The sequence below is a fragment of the Malaclemys terrapin genome, chromosome 7 (assembly GCF_027887155.1).
Source record: "Malaclemys terrapin pileata isolate rMalTer1 chromosome 7, rMalTer1.hap1, whole genome shotgun sequence".
Taxonomy (NCBI): Eukaryota; Metazoa; Chordata; order Testudines; family Emydidae; genus Malaclemys; species Malaclemys terrapin.
This window is the reverse complement of record NC_071511.1, coordinates 111,757,514-111,779,246: the sequence shown is the minus strand read 5'-3', so window position 1 is coordinate 111,779,246 and position 21,733 is coordinate 111,757,514. Positions and strand designations below refer to the sequence as shown.

At 42.9% G+C, this 21,733-nt stretch overlaps 1 protein-coding gene across 1 annotated transcript; it reads right to left on the bottom strand.

Annotated features, from left to right (window-relative positions):
- Nucleotides 1-1,218: 1,218 nt before the first annotated feature.
- Nucleotides 1,219-20,833, bottom strand: SFXN4 (sideroflexin 4). The gene is made up of 14 exons (XM_054033609.1): nt 20,600-20,833; nt 19,567-19,632; nt 14,613-14,687; nt 12,756-12,782; nt 12,609-12,663; nt 11,802-11,827; nt 10,108-10,161; nt 9,957-10,022; nt 9,782-9,850; nt 8,560-8,647; nt 6,906-7,021; nt 6,054-6,139; nt 3,844-3,961; nt 1,219-1,657 (listed from the first exon to the last, which is right to left on the bottom strand). Exons 1-14 carry the CDS (start codon nt 20,636-20,638, stop codon nt 1,580-1,582), a joined length of 963 nt encoding a protein of 320 aa, XP_053889584.1. The 5' UTR covers nt 20,639-20,833; the 3' UTR covers nt 1,219-1,579.
- Between the last annotated feature and the right edge of the window lie 900 nt (nt 20,834-21,733).

Genomic DNA, 21,733 nt, shown 5'->3' with positions numbered 1-21,733 from the left:
TTCAGATTTAAAATGACAGGCGTCTGCCTTATGCCATCTTCTCTCTGAGGCTGTGGCAAAAACAGGGCTGAAAGTGCGAATTTGGGAGTGGTATTCTGTTTAGAGATTATTTCTGTAAAATCCATTATGAAATAATTGATAAGCTGTAGGCATCACCTGCAGCCTGTGCACTCCCACACCTTGCAGAGCTGCCTCAGTAATGGAGTTAGAGCCCCCTGCTAACCATGATTCTGCTGTGTTTTATTTGCCATACAGCTTCATAACCAGATACCATGACAGCTGAATACTCTGTCACAGTTATTTGGTGGCCTGCTATAACTACTCGCCTTCCGCCCCAGGAAAGACCTATTTGTTTCTCCTCACCCCTCTGAGTTAAATGAAGGGACAGTGAATAAGGAATAGTAAACAGCTTAAGGTTAATCCATAATACCTTCCCCAAGCATGTTTCCCCTCATAGAAACAGTTTGCACTGTCACCTTTTCTCCCTAGTGTAGATACACATGCTGAAGTTGCTTGAAGCAATAATAATGCAGGAAATGTGCCTTCATTCTCTTCTCTAGAGCGGTTTTCACATGCAAGCTAATTTGGATGAATACAGTCACTCTGTAGCAACAAAGATTTATTTCTAACTCCTCTCACCGTAGGATCAGAAAACCACAGCTGCTGTCTTCTTCACGTCTGACCCAAAGAGCACTGAAGTCAAGGGAAAAGACTCCCTTTGATTTCAGTGGCTTTTGAATCAGGCCTCAAAACTTTCATCTGAAGAGTGAATTTCAGGGGAAGTTCCTGAGGTTGGTTCTGTAGTTTGTTTCTGGACACCCTCTACCTGAACATCTTCCCAATTAAGTTTAAGCAAAGTTGTGTTACCATCAGGGTTGTACTGTTTTAAAATCATTTCATTAACCAGTAAACCCAACGTGACTCCCATCTGTCACTTATTTTTTATCCCTTGATCAAGTCTATTGACATCTACTTTTTGTGGGGATAATCTTGTTCTCACCCTACATCCTGGGCTCAAAGTCACCTCCCCAGATGAAAATATTAATACTACATTGCTACCTCAGTCACTAAGTGTGAAACAGCATTAAAAGCTTTGTAAGAAGGGAAAACACCTCCCCCCCCCCTCCACCCACTGATGTTTATCCTTTTACCAGTCATCTTCCCTGTGTTGTATTTTAAAAGAGGGAACAATGGGAAAATAAAGCCTTTTAAGTAATATGTAGTTATAGGTTTTAATAAGTAGGGCATCAACGACATTGCCTTGGGAGAAAGTACAGAATGCTGATGTTTCTGATGGGTACAGTTATACAATATTTTTCTCTTTCTGGAGTTAATCACATGTAAAGTATAGGCATTATTAAGCTATTTTCACACACAGGGTTGTATGGGGGAATCTTGCAGATGGTTTAGATTAGTCTGTCCATTTAAAAATGTACTATTCCAAGCCCGGTCTGAAGCCCCCCCCCCCATGACTTCATTATTCAAAAATACACTAGACACATTGATTTAGGTTTGAAGCCTTGTATGGATGTACAAATTCAGTTTCATCAAAAGCACACTTAAAAGTTAAAGCCATTTCCTAAACTCCCCTGTTGTAAAAAAGCTCAGTTTCTTCTGTGGACGACAAAATCTCTTTTTCAAGGTCATCTCGTTTTATCTGAAATATAAACAAGAGGATTAGATTTACGTCACTAGTGTTACTTTGGGTCCTAACACATAGAAGTCAAAGCTATATCTACACCAAACTTTACATAACTTAAAACATGTAATAAAGTGTAATTAAAAACAAGACAATGAGGTGTGGTTTTTGGCTGCTATTTTTTTTTTAGTTATCTTCCCCACATTTAAAGAAATGCATTATCGAGACCAGGGGTGGGCAAACTATGGCCCGTGGGCCGGATCCGGCCCGCAAGATTGCCACCCCTATGGCCCCCGCACCGCTCCAGGAAGCGATCAGCACCATGTCCCTTCAGCCCCTGGGGGAGTGGGGGCCGAGAGCTTTGCGCGCTGCCCTTGCCTGTGGGTACCTCCCCCGAAGCTTCCATTGGCTGGAAATGGAACCGCAGCCAATGGGAGCTTCGGGGGAGGTACCCACAGGCAAGGGCAGGACGCGAAGCTCTCTGCTCCCCCACCCCCCAGGGGCCGCAGGGACATGGTGCAGTGCCAGCTGCTTCCTGGAGTGGCGCAGGGACGGGGCCAGGACAGGCAGGGAGCCTGCCCTGGCCCCGGTGTGCACCGCTGCCACCCCAGAGCTGCTCCAGGTAACCAGTGCCAGGCTGGAGCCCGAACCCCTCCTGCACCCCAACTCCCTGCCCGCACCCCTCCTGCACCCTAGCCCCCTGCCCTGAGCCCTCTGCCTGCACCCAAACTCCCTGACACACCCCACGCCCCTCCTGTACCCCAAGTCCCTGTCCTAAGCCCTCTGCCTTCACCCCAACCCCCGACACACCCTGCACCCCTCCTGCACCCCAGCCCCCTGCTGCATCCTGCACCCGAAGTCCCTGCCTGCACCCCGAACCCCCTGCCCTGAGCCCCCTCCCGCACTCCGCACCCTTCCCTGCACCACTGTCCTGAGCCCCCTCCTGCACTCTGCACACCCTCCTGTACCCCAACCCCCTTCCCTGAGCCCCCTCGTACATCCCACTCCCCTCCTCTGCCCCAACCCCTTGCCCTGAGCCCCTTCCTGCACACCACACCCTTTCTCACACCCCACACTCCCTCCTGCACCCCCAACCCCCTGCTCCAGCCCTACATTCATGGCCCTGCAAGCAATTTCCCCATCCAGATATGGCCCTTGGGCCAAAAATTTAGCCCACCCCTGATCTAGACCACAGTATAATCTCCAACTTTTAATATCAGGCAGTTGCCATCTGATATACTTTGGGTGGCTCTTATACTATAACTGGTAACTTTCTCTATGTGGTGAGCAAATCATAAAGAGGAAAAAGGAACAAGCCACTTGTACTTTCATCATACGACTTCAGAAATTCCATCAACTCTAGTCTACCTATGTCACTGTAACCGGGTACACTAGACCTTTAACATTAGTAAGGGACTCTTCCTGGATCTGTATCATCCCATGTTAGGGTTTTCTGAAAGAGTTCCTCAAACAGGGTTGCTGAGGGAGAGAGAATGATCTTGGAAGGAATCCCAGACTCCTCTCTTTGTTTAGGGCGTAAGACTGGAGTTCCAAGGTACTCGATTGACACTCCCGGGACTGCTGGGCGTCTAGTTTCCAAGGTTGCTGGGACTAGTTAAGAGCCTGGGAAGGCATGCTGGGAGGAGAGTGAGGTACTGATTTAAACATCTCCCTTATTTGGAACAGGGGAAACTCAGGGAGTTCTAAGGAAGAGAGTGTAACCCACCCTTTGGTTTGCTTGTTTGAAATGATATACTGGATTTCAGTTTGAGGAAAAAAGGACTCTCATGATAAGTTAAGCCTCTCAAGAACACCCTTGCCAAGTCCAGGACTGGAAAAACCAAAACTCCCCTGCTAGGTTCCCCCCACCCCCCAATCACAGAGAACTCCAGGAGTAAAGCTTCAGTGTTTGCTTTAGCTTACCATGGTGCATTGAGATGACTAATTTGAATGAGGTACATATGGTTACTCTCAACACAAATTAATTGTACACTGAGTCTGTGCCCCACGGAATCTGACAAGCAGCATCACAATTTAAAACCACTGATCCACTTTTAGTACTGTAGTAATTTTAATCCTGCTGATTATTGCTATCTCATCTTAAAGTGTTGGCAGTAGACACATGGCAGATGTTCCACATAGCAATCAGTCCTAAAAAGTTATCTAGAGAACAGGAAGAACAGAGTTTGGATAAATTGACATACCTCTCCCAACTGCGGGAATACACTGAATGAAACTGGTAGCATCGCACCCAATGCTGAAACAGTCATAATCAGTCTCAGTGGGGTCAAAGCATGTGGATTTCTGAGTAAAAAGTTTGTGCTGTCAAAAGAGTTGGGAAGATAAATTATTGTTCAAGGCAGACCTGACATGCTTAACTGTCAAACCAGAATCGCTAATGAAATAAAGGATGTTAAATACTATTTTACAGGGGGAAATTAAAGCTATTGTGCTACAGTAAGTGAAATAATTTTACATTCCTTGCTGGTGTTTTCTTTATTATATAACTTAGGTTCTTGCTATTCCCTTGCTCCCTACCGTGTGCATGGTCTTCTTTACTATTATTTTGAGCCCAGATCCTGCATTATTGTTCACATATGGATGACAATGCAGGATTGGGACATAAGCAACAACACTTAAAGGGAAAACAGAAGGTACCATTATGGGTTTGAAATGCCTCAGTCCTTTAATTCAGATTTTTTTCTTGGATCATTTTGTCTGTTGCTGTTCTATTTAGCCAGTTCTTGGAAGCATGATACTTTCACATTGTACATAGTTATTAAACAGCAGGATGTTTTTATTAATTATGTTACATTAGCGCGTAGGAACGCCACCCAGGGATCCTTCTGGTATAACTTCTCAGTTCACTTAAATTCTTTCCTTGGCATAGTCTATACTGCAAGCCTACACAGTAGCAATACAAGTAAAACTCAAGCAGAAAAATAGAAGCAAGCAATGAAGTCAGAATAGTCAATAAGGATTCTAATGCCCTCTCCACTGTGACTGAAAGCACCTCGGTATTCACACCCTATTGTAATACTCTTTGTACAAAATGTGTCTTGTGAGGTATCATTTGAAAACTAACAACTTACTGGTCATTAATATCACGGTGAATTCTAAGTTGCAACATTATATGTAAAATTATGAAATCTCCCTGTATAATGTTTTTAGAACATTGCCAAAACCACACAGCCCTGCCCAGGCAGAAGTATCTTGGATGAAGAAATGTGTGTTTACCTCAATTTACATATAAGTAGTAAACAGGGTCTTTGAGACCGGAGAGAGTGGAGATGGCAACAGACAAACCAAATTTGCATTTCAGCAAACACAGGTGAGAAGGAAGAGCACGGAGCCTCCTACACCACCAGACTCCATGGTGCCTTCTTTACTTTTTGAATAAACTTTGCTTTGAGGGGCAACCCTCAGAAGAATCCACTTCAAAGGTTATAATATGGAGATATAACTATCTCATAGAACTGGAAGGGATCCTGAAAGGTCATTGAGTCAAGCCCCTGCCTTCACTAGCAGGACCAAGTACTGATTTTGCCCCAGATCCCTCAAGGATTGAACTCACAACCCTGGGTTTAGCAGGCCAATGCTCAAACCACTGAGCTATCCCTCCCCCCTAACTGGTTAACTGGACTATAAAAGAAGAGGCAGAAAACCCCAAGGGATCTCTATTCTCTTCACCTAAAAAGACAAAGGAACCATCCCTTAGACTCTGGAGAATGGGGGGGGGAAGAGATCCTGACCTGATAATTTGGTTGGCCATATTGCTGGGAACACGTGGTAAGGATTTTACCTTGAGCCAAGTCTAGCTTGTCAAGTTTTAGCTACTAGAAAGCATTTTATCTTTATTTCTCTTGTAACCATTTCTGACTTTAATACCAGATACTTGAATTCACTTAACATTCTATTTTCTTTTGTTAATAAAACTGTTTTATTATTAATCTAAACCAATCCAGTATTGTGTTAAAACTGATCTGTTTTGTGACTCCAGTTATAGCAGCAAACTGTTGAATATTGACCCTTTACAGAGACAACGGACCTTCAATATCTGAACCGTACAGCAGAGGGCTGGACAGTACAGAACACATGTTTTGGGGAAAATCTGGGACTGGAAGTTTGTTGGGGTCACGCTGCAAACAGTAACCAAGGCTGGTGGAAGCCAGACTGTGAATGGTGTGTTGCTGACGGGCTGCTGGGGTCAGCACTGTTAGACCAGCGCTACAGCTATACACAGACTCAGGGTGTGACCTGTAGCCTGGATGTGAGTGCCCCAGGTTGGGAGCTGCAGCAGCAAAGCGTTGTGAGACGCCCAAGGTTGCAGGGCAGGCAGTGACACAACCCCTCACTGGTCTGGACTGCACCCCAGAACTTGACAGCCACACCCCCTAGTAGTAGAACCTCTTACCGGTACAAGAAGTAGAGAAGTGACTCTGGAATAATTACTGCTGTCCCAAACAAGGCTGCTCTTGATAAAGCTGTCTCTTGTACTGCCTAAGAAAAATGTGATTCAAGTTAGAGCTATCTGACGCTCCCGCACTGCACTCATGCAGCTTTGCTTTTAGTCTTGGTAACTTATTATTTGTATTACCATAGCTAGTCATGGACCAGGACCCCATTTTCTTAGGTGCTATACCACGCTAGGATTTCGTGCAACAGTTAAGTGAAGGGTCAAAATTTTTGGTAGGATTTCTTTCTAAAAGGGAAACGAAACTCTTTCAAGCGGTGAGTATACCAGTTGTGGATTCTGTGTTATCTCAAAAATAGGGAGGTTCCCATTGATGCATTATACAGCTCATCTGACATGGAAGTTATTTTAAACTAGTTCAGCCTTGCAAAAGTAGCCTTTTAAAGGTACTGAGCTTGATCTGCTCTCATTGACTCAAAGTGACCCATCTCCTCCTGCATCCCCAACCCACATGCAGCCTTCTCTCTTCTTTTGTGGTGGTTTGCACCACTAGGGTTAGAAGGAAGGAAGAAATGTCTGTGCTTGTGCCACTGAGGCTGGCCATTGCACCAGATGCATTGGGATCAAGGGGGGGGCTCTATCCTCTGTAAACCTGCACAAAGCCAGGGTTTTGGCCCAACCTGGTTTAAAGGAATTTGTCCAAGTCCACAGATCAAATTGGTGGATAAGCTTGGATTAAAACACAGAAGTTCCTGGCTCCAGTACAGTTAATTCACTCTATTCTCAATACTAAGTCCAGCTTTTTATTGGGAGGGAAAACAAACCAGCATGAACATATCTTGGTTTGCCTACCTTCAGCCCAGCTTTTTGTGACACTCCTATGACCTTGCCATTCTTGTCCATAACTTCAATTCCATTCTCATACTCAGTTCCTCGGACAATCATCACATTAAATACACTCAGGCAGGCTGGAAAAGTAAAAAGGTTTGGGGTTTGTTTTTTAAAGCTGTTTTGCCCCAATTAGATTTTACCACTTCAGTATTAGGACATTTATAATTAATGCACATTTTAAAATTCCAGTGATATTCTGGGATGAACTCCGCAAGTCGTACTTGATAGGAATTGAACCTAGGTATCCCAAGTCTCAGTCCGTTGCCTTCTGCACTAAGCTGCACACTGCTCAGTGATAAGATCAACAGAACTCAATTATGTACTTTGCTCCCCAGCTGCATACCTCAAATAATGTGCCTCAATGCTTTAATTGAGAGCAACCCCCATTCACCTAGTACACAACAAGAATATTTCATTTTCCTTCTGGACTTAGCAGTCCATTGTCTTAAAATATCTAGTGTAGTGTCTATCACTGAAAAAAGTTTTGTGATCCTAGGCTAATGACACAAGGGGATACAGAATATGAGGAGTTGAGAGTCCAATGGGTTTCCTGCCTCAGCTGTCAGAACAAAACTCTTACCAAAAATAAGCCCTCAACTCTGAAGGTGACTGCAGAACTGTGAACAGCAGCATGGGCCAAACATACCAGGGAAGTGCTAGGGAGTTAGCCCTTTTTGAAATGTTAGGTTTATCTTTTCATTAACTTTTTGAAGGGCTGTTCAATAAAGTTGTCAGCACAATTTGTTTCAAACACTAAGACCAATAGTCACCAATTACCTTCAACATTCCTATCATTAAGTAAGTTTTCAGATGAGGAGACACAGGTCTAAGTGACCAGTCCAAGGGAGGAGAGTCAGTGTCAGCACTTGATGTAGAACTCAGGAGATCCGGACTCTCAGTATTTTCATTTCTATTCCATCAAAAGTGGGCTTCTAAGCAGATCTGAAGAACACGTACGGGAAGCCACATGCCCTGTTACATTCCATGTAACAGATAGGATGACATTTATTGTACCTTATAAATTTCAGTTAAAAAAGGTTGCCGCTTCCTTTTAATAGCGGTGGGAAATAACATGCCAGTAATGAATGCAACTTTCAGCCATTAAATTACAGGCCAAGTTCATCCCTGGTGAAATTTCACTGACCTCAATGGAGTTACGCCAGTGACAAATTTAGCCTGATAGCCTTACAAAGTTGACAAGAACCTGCTGTAATGAGTCTCACTTTTTCCACAACAGTGGCTGCAGAGATAATGTCTTCACTGACAAAGAGGTCACACATCAGAGAAAAATGGTGGCATATCCATGCACAGGAATTTATTTCCTCAAGAGATATGGTTGCATGTCCTGTATATAGAAGTAAGGAGAATGCCCTAGGATTTTATGATAGTTCATAGCACTGACCTTTAAACAGAGAATGCAAAATAGCTAGATATAACTTTCATGCAGAAAATAAACTACCCAGTGAAGGCAGCAGGTGAAGACTAAGGATTATATCCTGGTTTGGTTCTATATAAAGATATAGAAGTTCTAAAGGCAGACTGATGGCAGCATATGGGCTGTAACAGATACAAGAACAAATCCACAGCTATTTGTTTTCAATTTACTTTTACTCACCAAGAAGTGGAATGGGTAAAATTCTTTTGAAGAACGTTTGCATAGGACCACTCAGTTTATGTTGTGTCATGACAAAGTAAGGAAATGCCTAAGAAATTTGGAAGAAACACATATTCTGATAATTAAATCAATAATGAAATTTGGGCCACAGACTGGAAAAAGAAAACAACCTGTGGCTTTGTATTTTAAATGCTTTTGATAAAACTAGGCTGTTAAAAAAAGAAATCCGGTTTAACAATTTAAAGGAGAACAAATTTTCTCTAATAACTGGGTTTTTTGTGATTACACGTTTTACAGAAAAAAGGGAAAATGAAACCCTTATCAAAGAAAAATGGTATTTAATAATTGTATTCTGGACAGTAGTCGGTACTACTCAGTATCAGCACATGTGCTATAAAAATGTCAACTGTGAAATTAACAGATACTAAAAGAGCTTATGAGTGGGAATAAAAATACATGATCAATCTGTCTAAATATTTATGAAGCACCCAGACACTATGGGTATCTAGGTGTAGAAAATGAATTTAAAACCATTTAAGTTTTCTTAGCGATACATATCACCATGCAAACATGAAGTTTTTCCCATTATAGTGTAATTCAATAAATCTTAGATATACTTGTTGTGTTCTTGAATTTACTGGTGATTGAACAGCCCTGGAGTTTGAAATCCCCATAAATCTAAAACCTTGAATCCGATGATAGACTGAGGCCAAAACTCCCAAACTGAACATTCCCAAAGTTCGTAGCTTCAAACCCAAAACTTTACCATGGCTTGGAGCATTGAAATTTAGTCAGTTATAAAGGTAGGTATGAGCTAAAAACTTGGATCTAGAACCTAACTAGTAATAATTCACGATGACCTGCTAAATTAGTTTGTGTTTTGTAGAACCAGTGTTCATTCTACGGTTTCTTCTCTATTTTCTAGACTAACAGAGATAGAGAATGATAAAAACAGAATTTAATACTGGCAGGAAAAAAAGCTACTAAATTCTAAACTCAGAGGAAGAGGAGTAAATAGCACAGGTAAAGGCTTACATTCCTGATCAAGAGCAACAGAGGTCGCAATCTTCTATACCCAACAGGACTGGGAGGAAACTAGCAAGGGTGACTTTGGGCTCTGGAAGAACTGACTTGGAGGGTACTAGGCCTTGTGACAATCCCATTATCAGTCCCCCAAGCCAGAGTATCAGAAAGTAATTATTGAGATAATGCAAATACGTACTCCCATACATGCTGAATAAGAGACGGCACCTGTGCACATAAGGAGTTGCTTTTGTGGCAATGCAGTTTCCTAAAAGTCAGAACACACACACTATGTAAGTTCAATTTCATCAGCTCATGTTCAAAGTGGTATCATGCAACTGAAAAATAATAATCATTTTAAAAAACCCACATACTTCAGCTTTAACTGTAGCATTTCCATTTGCTACGGTGAATCCAGCAGTGTAAGCATGAAATAGGAACTGCAGAAAAGGAGAATGTAAACAACAGTGTATTTTTGGATCTTGGGTAACAGACTTATAACTGTAGAATGAAAATGGTTGTTACCTGCCAAATAATTGCTTGCTTTGCTCCTCTGTGTGGTAGTAAACTAGCAAAAATCTAAAAGGAAAACACCAAGGGAAAGTTAGTCTCAATTAATCCAGGGACCTATGGACAGCAGTGGCTGATTTAAGTATGAAGGCAGGGCCGGCTCTGGCTTTTTTGCTGCCCCAGGCAAAAAAGCCTCCCGCCGCCCCCCGGCCCCTGGCGGGGAGCACCGCGGGGAAGGCGGGGAGCCCAGCCGCGGCCCCGCTCTCCCCGGCCAGCTGAAGCGCCGGGGGGAGGGCGGCGAGCCCGGTGTGTCACACCGGCCGCGGCCCCGCTCGCCCCGACTGGCCAGAGCGCCGGGAGGAGGGTGGCGAGCCCGCTGCGGCTCCGCTCTCCCCGGGTGAGCGCCGCCCCCCTCCAGGTGCCGCCCCAGGCACATGCTTGGTAGGCTGGTGCCTGGAGCTGGCCCTGGCCCTGTATGAAGGAGACTGATTTATTATTAATTATTATTTACAATAGCACCAAAGGCCTTAGCCAAGATAGGGGCTTATTAGGGGAGCTGCTGTGCAAAGACACCAGTAGTTTCTTGCTGTGGACCCCCCATTCACCCTTAGTGGCCCAACAAGCCATATATCCCTTCCATATATTGAGGCATATTTACTTTCCCATTTAACAGAAAAGAGAAATACAGTCATTCAAATAGTGGGTATGAGACTAGCTGGGTGATACACTCTCACACCAGGAATAACAGACACCTTCACAGCTGTGGGATACAAAGAGAAACAAATGAAGTCAGATCATAGAAATATTAGAAACAAGGAAGAACAAGAGTCAGGTACTCAGTCTTCGTTGGAGAGTACAGATGCTAAGCCTAATTTGATCCCAAGCCTGATCCTTAAGGATTTATTTTCCAGCTGCTACACTTTGACATTTATGGACCAAATTCAGCTGTAGCATAAGTGGTGCAACTGTAACCACAGGGGTCAGCGTGCATTACTTGTCCCTGATCCACAGGCTACGGGTCTGTCACAGCTCTCAGCTACAGAGCTTGACTCTTTGGCTCAAGCTGTCAGGAGTCATGCTTTTAGTTCTGGAGATGTGTAGTTCAATCCATGATGTTGACCAAGATACAGCAGTTATCAAATGAGTGGAGTCCAAATCCATGGAGAGAGATATGCAACACACACTTGATTTAATACACAACTCTTGTCAATGAGGAGTGGTACTTGCTTATGCCCAGGTTTAATCTAGCCCTATCTATTAAAGCTCCCCAAATTGTGACATATATACCCAGTACGTAAACTTTGGGGCATTATTACAAGAATTATTTTCCACCCATGTGTATTTTCACTGGCACCCTGCAATGTATTTACAAGTAGATAATATTCTGGTTCCAAGCAGCAGAGTATGAGGCTTTCTGTGTCTTTCTCTAAATCCAATTCTGGGTAAACATAGGAAAGTCAGGCCTTGTTCTAACTGGCTCATGAATTTCAACAGATGACATTTGAATGATGGACTTTCATGTGTGAACGACATTCTTGGATGTTTGGAAAGCGAAGCAACCAGTGGTTTGGTGCGTCTTGATTTTTGGATATCCAACTCGACATCTGGCACTCAAAAATTGAGACACCTAAAATGACTCATCACTTCTGAAAATTTAGATAATTAAAAATACACACATAGACCCATTGCAATCTTTCATCATTACTCACCAGTGGGGTGGCTAAGGGCAGGAAAGCTAAAAGAAGAAACAACATTTTTTAGTAGATCAATTTGTGGGGCTAGGTAGTTGGCTTGGGGATGAGGGGAGAGGAAACGCGTATGACTAGTCCAAAAGAAAGCACTGGGGATTGACCTTTGTCTCTCATTCCCCAACCAGGAGGTGGAAGCATCGCCAAGATACTACTCTCATAAAATGCAACTGTCTACATCAACAGTGCTAATGGGAAGCTACATAACAGAGCTCCATAGGGAATTCATTTCACTCCTCCCAAAAGACAGCTGTGGTGACAAGGTTTGCATAAGAAAAGTGAGAGGTTACATTAAGTAATGAATAAATAGCCTTCGTGAAAGTATATCTGTGTCTCACCCAGATTCTGTGTAATCCTGGCTTAATATTTCCCAACCAGATTCTACCTACAAGATGGACTCCAACCAGTCTGGAGCAAAGCAGGTTGTGTCAGACCATAGGTGTGTGGATTAAGGGAAAACCCAGTGCACCAGAATATACATTAACAGATTTGGGTACTGTTCATATGGTGCCAAAAACTAGTGACTGGTCAGTATATTTCCCCCTAGAGAGTCGGAGTGCAGACACTGCTCAGAGCAGATGAACTATGTGAAAGGTGTGTACAAATAAATTTTCTTCAAAGGATTACGGGAATAGTCTTCAACTGAGATAAATATAACCAACATGAATAATGGTGGCCTCATTTTTCTGTAACTAAAAGGGCCCCCAAGAGTTTCAGTCATTGGAAACCTGTCAAAATGTGTAGCAAGCTTCTATTACAGCAACTGACCTGGTGGTCTAAACACAAGGGGAATTATCTCGCCAGTACCAGGGTGCACAGAGGACTTAAAGAAAAAGAAAAGAAAGTTAGCACATTTCTCTCTCAGCCTAAATGAAAAATATGAGAAGCAAATTCCAACATCTTTTATAAACTCACCAGACTCAGCTTCCAGGCTTCTTTTACCTAGCATGATTTGAAAATAAGATTAGCAATGGCACTTCAGAAGAGGTTTAATGGCTAAAATCTTATTTTAACTTTGTTTATTCTATATAATCTTTCTGTAACCGTAACTGACATTTATACATAGCATGTCACACACACATCTGTTTGATTATATTCTCCCTAAAATTCCCACATAGTTTCTACTGAATACAATATTTTATTTGTTTTCTGTCCTGAAATGTTGTTATTGTTGTCTAACAGCATTAGAACATACAAAACCATCAGGTCAGAAAGTGAGTAAAAAATACAGCTGAAATAGCAATGGAATTTTAGGATAGAATGCAACCAGCCCTTAATTTGGCATAAAGTCTAAACACACCAGCTCTTCCAAAAAAAGGGCCAGGAAAATCTTAATAATTACAAGTGGTCACGACTTAATTTTACATCTCATCCCAAAGACAGCACCTCTAGTAACACAGCGCTATCTAACACCAGCCTGGGACATGTGATTCAATGATGAACCAAAGAATTCCACCTAATGAATCATCAGTTCAGTACTACTCCCTGCAGAAAGATTCTCTGTGGAGGTTTTCCATTCAAGTATTGACCAAGCCTGCCACTGCTTAGTTTATGAGAACTTATGGACAGACCAAGCTGGAATAGTGGCAGTTCATCTGCAGCCCATGTGACGATGAAGCATCGACGATTTAAAATAAATGTAATAAAGATTTTGCATAGTTCACATCAGACAGGAATGTACAGACTCTATGTCTGAGCTGTGGGAGAGAGCAGAAGTGTTAAGTTATCAAGAGGACTGATTCCTATGATTCTCTGGCAGTTTTTAAGAGAACTGATGCAATAAGATGCACAAATGAATGATACTTTCTTGGATGATGGAACTGGCGTCCAAAATTAAGGTCAGCAGCTACCCTAAGAATTCTTCTAGCAGCTTATAAGAGACTGAAAATCTCGGTGGTAACGCAGTTTTTTTGAAGCTTTTTTTTTGGGTGTGCCCCTTATGTATCTCAGACTCTCTGAGCACCTGTCTTTTCTAATACAGTCGTGACAGCTTTTTCATTCATGAAGTATGTAGCCTCTATTTTCCATAAGCAATATTATAAAGTACTCAAATAGACACATGCTCAGGTATAACTCTTAAACAAATCATTAGGGTCCAGCAAACAGTCTGTCCAAATTAATTACAGTAGAACCTCAGAGTTGTGAACACCTTGGGAATGGAGGTTGTTCATAACTCTGAAGTGATCATGACTCCGAACAAATCGTCATGGTTTTACTTTCAAAAGTTTACAACTGAACCTTGTCTTAATACAGCTTTGAAACTTCACTAAGCAAAAGAAAAATGCTGCTTTTAACTATCTTAATTTAAATTAAACAAGCACAGAAACCGTTTCTTTACCTTGTCAAATCTTTTTTTTTTTAAACTTTCCTTTTTTTTAGTAGTTTACATTTAACACAGTACTGTATTTGCCTTTTTTGAGGGGGGCGAGGGGGAGTGCAACAGTTTGCAATTCCAGGCGATGATTGAACCTGGTGATGTTCTGAACAAAAAGAGCTCTCAACCATGCTGTTTCCATCACTTCACACCAACTCAGGCATTTTAGGCTTCAGAGTGACACACAAAGTGACATTCCTAAAATCTTCTTATACATAAACTGCTCCTAAGAAGTCATTTTAGAAGTCCAGCAAGAAGGACCCTCATTCATCACTCAGGCAAAACCCCCAAGCTCCAAGAGCTAAATAAGGCTGCTAAAAGAAAAGTCAAATACTTCAAATGGGATATGTACAAACATATACATAACAACAGTTTATTAGAGGATATGTGTTGGATACCTTTTTGTCCTGTAAAGACTCTTGAAGAGTCTGAGCATTGGTTTGTAAGAGTAATCTGGATTTTTCTATTTTTTCCTAAAAAAACAAAACCAGAAATAAAGATCAGTCATTCTTTTCCAATACCTTCCTCCCATCCCCACTCCTCCATCCAAAACTTCTGTTGTAACCGCTCTTCTGTGCTGGCTTGGTGCTTATAAATACAAAATTAGACCATCACGCTCATACGCTTTTACACATACACGCTGATCTGGACTACACCAGTTCAGTGGCCTCAAGATTATGCGCGCACACATAATTTATGTCAACCCCTCCATCAATAGCATTATCAGGTCCAGTGCGTTATTTTAGGTGGCAAACCTGCAAACACTTATGGGTGTGCCTAAGTTTAAGCATGTGAACAGTCCCACTGAAATCAATGGAACTACTTGGTTAAAATTATGCACGTGCATGTTTGCTGGCTTGAGTAACAGATACATTGTTTTGTTTTCCCTCACAAGCAGCTGAATGTCTAATTTTAAATGAAAACATAACATAGATCAGTTAGCCAAGGAAATACGAGTCACTATATCATCAGATCCTCCAGCATCTTAACTTTAATAAGTTTAAAATGAAGTATTGGACCTTACAGCTTTCCCTTACAGTTGAACTTTTAATTTAACATAAGAACGACCATACTAGGTCAGACCAATGGTCCATCTAGCCCAGTTTCCTGTCTTCCAACAGTGGCCAATGTCAAGTGCTTCAAAGGGAATGAACAGAACAGGCAATCATCGCACGATCCATCCCCTCTCGTCCACTCCCAGCTTCTGGCAAACACAGGCAAGGGACACTCAGAGCATGGTGTTGCATCCCTGACCATCCTGGCTAATAACCATTACTGGACCTATTCTCCATGAACTTATTTAGCTCTTTTTTTAACCCTGTTATAGTTTTGGCCGTCACATCCCCTGGCAATGAATTCCACACGTTGACTGTGCGTTGTGTGAAGAAGTACTTCCTTTTGTTTGTTTTAAACCTGCTGCCTATTAATTTCACTGGGTGACCCCAGTTCTTGTGTTATATGAAGGAGTGAATAACAATTGCTTATTCACTTTCTGCACACCAGTCACGATTTTAATAGACCTCTATCATATCCCCTCTTAATCATCTCTTTTCTAAAATGAAAAGTCCCAGTCTTTTTAATCTGTTCTCATACGGAAGCTATTCCCAGGGCCGGGTCCAGGGTTTTTGCTGCCTCAAGCAGCCAAAAAAAAAAAAAAAAGGCACGATCACGATCTGCGGCACTTCCACCACGACTCTACCACCACTGCTTCTTCGGCGACAATTCGGCAGTAGGTCCTTCCCGACGAGAGGGAGGGAGTGAGTGACCCGCCGCCAAAGAGCTGGACATGTCGCCCCCTTCCATGTGCCGCCCCAAGCACCAGCTTGCTAGGCTGGTGCCTGGAGCCAGCCCTGGCTATTCCAGTCCCCTAATCAATTTGGCTGTCCTTCGCTGTACCTTTTCCAATTCTATTCCATCTTTTTTTGAGATGGGGCGACCAGATTTGCATGCAGTATTCAAGGTGTGGGTGTACCATGGCTTTATATAGAGGCGTTATGATACTTTCTGTCTTATTATCTATCGCTCTCCTAATGGTTCCTAACATTCTGTTAGCTTTTTTGATTGCCACTGCATATTGAGACGATGTTTTCAGAGAAATATCCACCATGACTCCAAGATCTCTTTCTTGAATGGTAACAGCTAATTTAGACCCCATAATTTTGTATGTATCGTTGTGACTATGTTTTCTAATGTGCATTACTTTGCATTTACCAACATTTAATTTCATCTGCCATTTTGATGCCCAGTCACCCAGTTTTGTGAGATCCTTCTGTAAGTCCAAAGCAGACTGCGAAGAGTTAACTAGCTTGAGTACTTTTGTATCATCTGCAAATTTTGCCACCTCGCCGTTTACCCCTTTTCCCAGATAATTTATGAATATGTTGAACAGCATTGGTTCAAGTACTGATCCCTGGGGGACACCACTATTTACCTCTCTCCATTCTGAAAATTGACCATTTTTGCTACCCTTTGTTTCCTATCTTTTAACCAGTTACTGATCCACGCAAGAACCTTTACTTCTTACCCCATGACTGCTTACTTTGCTAAAGAGCCGTTAGTGAAGGACCTTGTCAAAGGCTTTCTGAAAGTCCAAGTACACTATCCAATGAATCACCCTTGTCCACGTTTGTTGATCTCCTCAAAGAATTCTAACAGATTGGTGAGGCATGATTTCCCTTTAGAAAAGCCGTGTTGACTCTTCCCCAACAAATTGTGTTCATCTATGTATCTGATAATTCTGTTCTTTACTATAGTTTCAAGCAATTTGGCTGGTCCTGAAGTTAGGCTTATTAGCCTGTATTTGCCAGGATCACCTCTGGAGGCTTTTTTAAAAATTGCCATCACATTAGCTATCCTCCAGTCATCTGGTACAGAAGCTGATTTAAATTATAGGTTACATACCGCAGTTAATAGTTCTGCAATTTCACATTTGGAGTTCTTTCAGAATTCTTGAGTGAATACCATTTGGTCCTGCAGACTTATTATTGTTTAATTTATTATTTTTTTCCAAAATTTCCTCTAATGGACACCTGAATCTAGGACAGTTCCTCAGATTTGTCACCTAAAAATAAATGGCTCATGTTTGAGAACTTTCCTTCCACCCTCTGCAGTGAAGACTGATGCAAAGAATTCACTTAGTTTCTCCGCATTGGCCTTATCTTCCTCCAATGCTCTTTTAGCACCTTGACCATCCACTGGACCAATGATTGTTTAGCAGGCTTCCTCTTTCTGATGTACTAAATTTTTTGCTGTTAGTTTTTGAGCATTTGGCTAGTTGCTCTTCAAATTATTTTTTGGACTTCCTAATTATACTTTTACACTTGACTTGCCAGAGTTTATGCTCCTTTCTATTTTCCTCAGTAGGGTTTAACTTCAAATTTTGAAAGGATGCCTTTTGCCTCTATCCACTTTATGAAAAATATACATATACTTATAAAGAAAAGGAATTGTATACATATTAGACGCTAATTTTGGAGGCTCTACTTTCCAAGGATCTTCTAGGAGAGAACTACTAGGTGACCTTACTTTTCATCATGAATATATATCATCTCCCTTTGCAACACTCTGCCTTACTTCATACTTCAGCTGTAACCCTGTAGGTCTTGAGAAAAAATTATATATAAACAATTTTTGTCACAGTCAAGATAATTCACAGGGTTTTTTTTAAATGTGGTTTACACTTAAAAATGTGAATTAAAGTTTTCAAAAATATATACAGAAAGGGCTGCAATATTTTCTTTCCATCACCTTGGACAAAAATTCCTAGATAGTAGCAGATATCCCAGCTGTATGTATTGTCTCTATACATGATAAGATTCTAATGAAGAAGAATCAATAGACCAGAGGGGGAAAAATTCTGCCACAAAAGTTTGTGTGACAGTTTCTATATAATTAATGAAATACTTTTACGCCTGAATATTTACACCTTAAAATCTGTTAACTGAATCTAACATCAAAAAGTAATCTTATTTACTTAGGTGAAATATATTAAGTATGCTCTAGAACTTCTTGTGATTTAAAGACATTTCCAACCAGGGGAAGAAGTGGGTTACAACCACACCTTCAGAATACACTTCTACCCTGATATAACGCTGTCCTCGGGAGCCAAAAAATCTTACCGCGTTATAGGTGAAACTGCGTTATATCGAACTTGCTTTGATCCGCCAGGGTGAGCAGCCCCCCCCCGGAGCATTGCTTTACCGCGTTATATTAGAATTTGTGTTATATTGGGTCACGTTATATCGGGGTAGAGGTGTATTTACCCACACAAGTAGCCACACTGATTTCACTGGGGCTTACCTCATTAATAAAACACTTACATACATGAAAAAAGAACAGGAGTACTTGTGCCACAAGTACTCCTGTTCTTTTTGCGGATACAGACTAACACGGCTGCTACTCTGAAACCTTACATACATGAATAATCCTTATTGGACCTGGTTTCCAGTGATGAAAGGCCATGAACTTCAATGGAAGTATGGCAATTTACACCAGCTGAGAATCTACCCTCAGCGTGGAATTCCCCCCTGCCCTTTGATGTCGCATAAAGGGGCCCTAAAAAACAGCTGGGTAAGAATTCCCTCATTGCAGACATTGTGTAGGACAGCCATAGGGGGGGCCTCTGAAGACCTCTTCACAAGCCTGTCGGGGGCAGGGCTGCAGCAGGCAGCACTTCAGAAATTCCAGGCAGTGGAACAGTTCAAAGAGCAGGCGGGGGAGATTGCCCTTAGACAGGCCCGTAGTGGAAACGAACTGCAGAGATGCACAGAAGTTTAAAGTGCACCTTCTTGTACTGTTCCTGGAATGGGGCAGGGCTAGTATTCCTTCACTTTTGGGGCCCCTAAGTTCAGGCCTCATAAATTTCACAGAAACATGAACTGCCATATTATACTGCCAAAGTCTAAGTAGATTCTAATAGATAACACTAAAGGCAGAATTTGTAGGAAGGCGCAACACAGTATATTTTTAATTGGAATTTTTCAGATTATATGGCTGCCATGCAAGACCCTGAACGTCAGTGCAGCTGCAACACTGAGGAGGGGATAGAAGTATGCTGGACAGCAAAGAAACTCCTAGTTTCCTACAATAACTGTTATGGGATATTGAATATCTAATGTGGACACCCCAACTGTAAGGGCTTATCACAGTAAACCTTATGAAATGCATTTTATCTATGTTAGAGTAAGGAAGAGATGAGTCAACATTGTTGGGATTTGCTCCTGCAGATCCTTTGAGTCTAGAGCAGAACAGCCTGTGCTTACACTTCTCACTTCACATCACCCACACATTCAAGTCATGTGCAAAGGTACAACTGTTAAACTGTAGTTTTGTAAAAAGAGGTAAAGTACTTACATTAGAATTCAGTAAGACTGTAGGGTCTAAAATATCTGCCCAGTGAAGAAATCTTTGGAAAAAAGACTAATAAAAATATACATTAAGGAAACTGTACAAATATTTTGCAGTTCAGCTTAATTAACGCTTTTCTGTAGCTAACAGAAAGAAACCAAAAATCTCTGTCTACTTCTTTGTTTTGTCAACTCTTTTTTATTGCTAGCAATAGCAATCCCCTATTTTTTGTTATAATCTGATAGCTTGTGAATGCCATTCTGGCTAAGAGACATCTTTCGTCTTAGCCATAGTGAGCAAAACTTTTATCCGCGAGAAAACTGGGGTTGCCTTTGAGCTCATAAAACTAGCAACAAAGCAAGTCTGCTTGCTAAGACCCTGGGGAGAAATGCCCCGTAACTTGGCAATGGTTATGTTCCTTCCCACTTCATTTGGGAAGCAGTAGGTATGGCATCTCTAGCAGTTCAACTGTGCGCCGTGGAGGGCCATCACGGGTTAGGGGCGCTAGATAAACCAAAAAGGAGACAAAAGCCAACCAGGAACCTCATAATCTAAAGCTAGGGTGACCAGATAGCAAGTATGAAAAACCGGGACACTTTTTAATGGGGTACAACAGTTACATACATAAGACAAAGCCCGTAATATGGGGAGGGCTGGTCACCCTAAAGCACAGCTGTAAAAACTGGCTGGTTGCACAGGCAGATCAGGGTGGGCAGGGAAGGATGTGCACCCAGCCTTCCCCTGCACCTCAGGGCGGCCCCTTCCCCTGTCCTAGGGCGAGGGGGCATGTCTGGGGAGACCTGCGCCCTTCAGCGCTGGCGGGAGCAGAGCAGGGTCATTGCACGGGAAAGTCTCCTTCCCGCAGGGCCCCAGTGCGCATGGCTGACCCCGCACTCCCACCCCGCGCCCAGCCACGGGCTCTGGCATGACCCGATACGACCCATCTCCTGCTCCCAGCCGCCCCGCCCGAAATGCCCCCTGGCTGCAGCCCTGAAACCCCGCGGCGCCGCTCCCCGGGCAGGGCTCTCCCGCTCCCTACTTTGCCCTCCGTGCTCCAGAATTGCAAGTTCACGTCCATGAGGCTGAGCAGCAGCTGTGCCGCGCCGGAAAAGGTCCTGCCGCGGGGAGGCTCCGGCTGCTGCACACTCCCGGCAGCCGCTTTCCTTTCCCTGTTGCTGGCGGGCGCAGGCCGCTTAGATCTCGTCCTGCCGGGTGGTGGTCGCCGTAGCTCGGGCTCCTGAGCCGCCTTTCACCGCACTAGCTGGATGCGCGCAGAAACATGGATAGAAATGGCTGGAGCAGCTGAAACGAGGGAAAGCCACCGCTCAAGCCGCTGCATGGCCAGAGACAGCCCCTTCCTCCAACCCCAGCCCTAGGTTAATTCTCGGTGCGCCACACCTCTGTGCCCGGGATACCCCCCACCCCAAGTTACACAGAGAGGGGGGGATTTTCAAAAGGACCATGGGGAGGTGGGCACCTCATTCCTTCTGAATTATAAAGGAATTTGGATGCTTAGTGATCCTAAACCCATTTGGGGGAGGGGGCGGAACCCTGACTCTTGCACCATTTAATTAAAAAAAAGGATCATTGCCCCTTTTACAAGAGGCAAAACTAATAGAACACTCCCAAAACATCACATAGAATATCAGGATTGGAAGGGACCTCAGGAGGTCATCTAGTCCAACCCCCTGCTCAAAGCAGGCCCAATCCCCAGACAGATTTTTACCCCAGTTCCCTAAATGGCCCCCTCAAGGATTGAACTCACAACCCTGGGTTTGGCAGGCTAATGCTCAAACCACTGAGCTAGCCCTCCCCCTCATAACATAACCAACTGCCCTCCCCATGCTCACAAGATGGCCCTTGCACTGACCCCCCCTGGGTATCCCGATTCCTGATTAGGGAACCTAGTAATAACTGGCTCTATCTTATTTATTATTTGTACACAAATGCCTTCCACGGTTTATTTTTAAATAGACTGTCATACACATACAGCTAAGGGTAGCATAAAATCCCTCTTTACCCTGTAAAGGGTTAATTCCTCTTTTACCTGTAAAGGGTTAAGCAGTTCAGGTAAGCTAGCTGACACCTGACCAAAAGGACCAATAAGGGGACAAGATACTTCCAAATCTGGGGGAGCAGGAGGCTTTGTCTGTCTGTTCTGTGGCTTTTGCTG

Excerpts from the sequence above, each read along its gene's own strand:
- SFXN4 (XM_054033609.1), bottom strand. The coding sequence starts at position 20,638 with ATGGACGTGAACTTGCAATTCTGGAGCACGGAGGGCAAA. Across the intron at positions 10,023-10,107 it reads AGCAAGCAATTATTTGGCAG|TTCCTATTTCATGCTTACAC; the intron begins GTAACAACCATT and ends CCTTTTCTGCAG. Across the intron at positions 7,022-8,559 it reads TTTACCCATTCCACTTCTTG|CCTGCCTGAGTGTATTTAAT; the intron begins GTGAGTAAAAGT and ends TTACTTTTCCAG.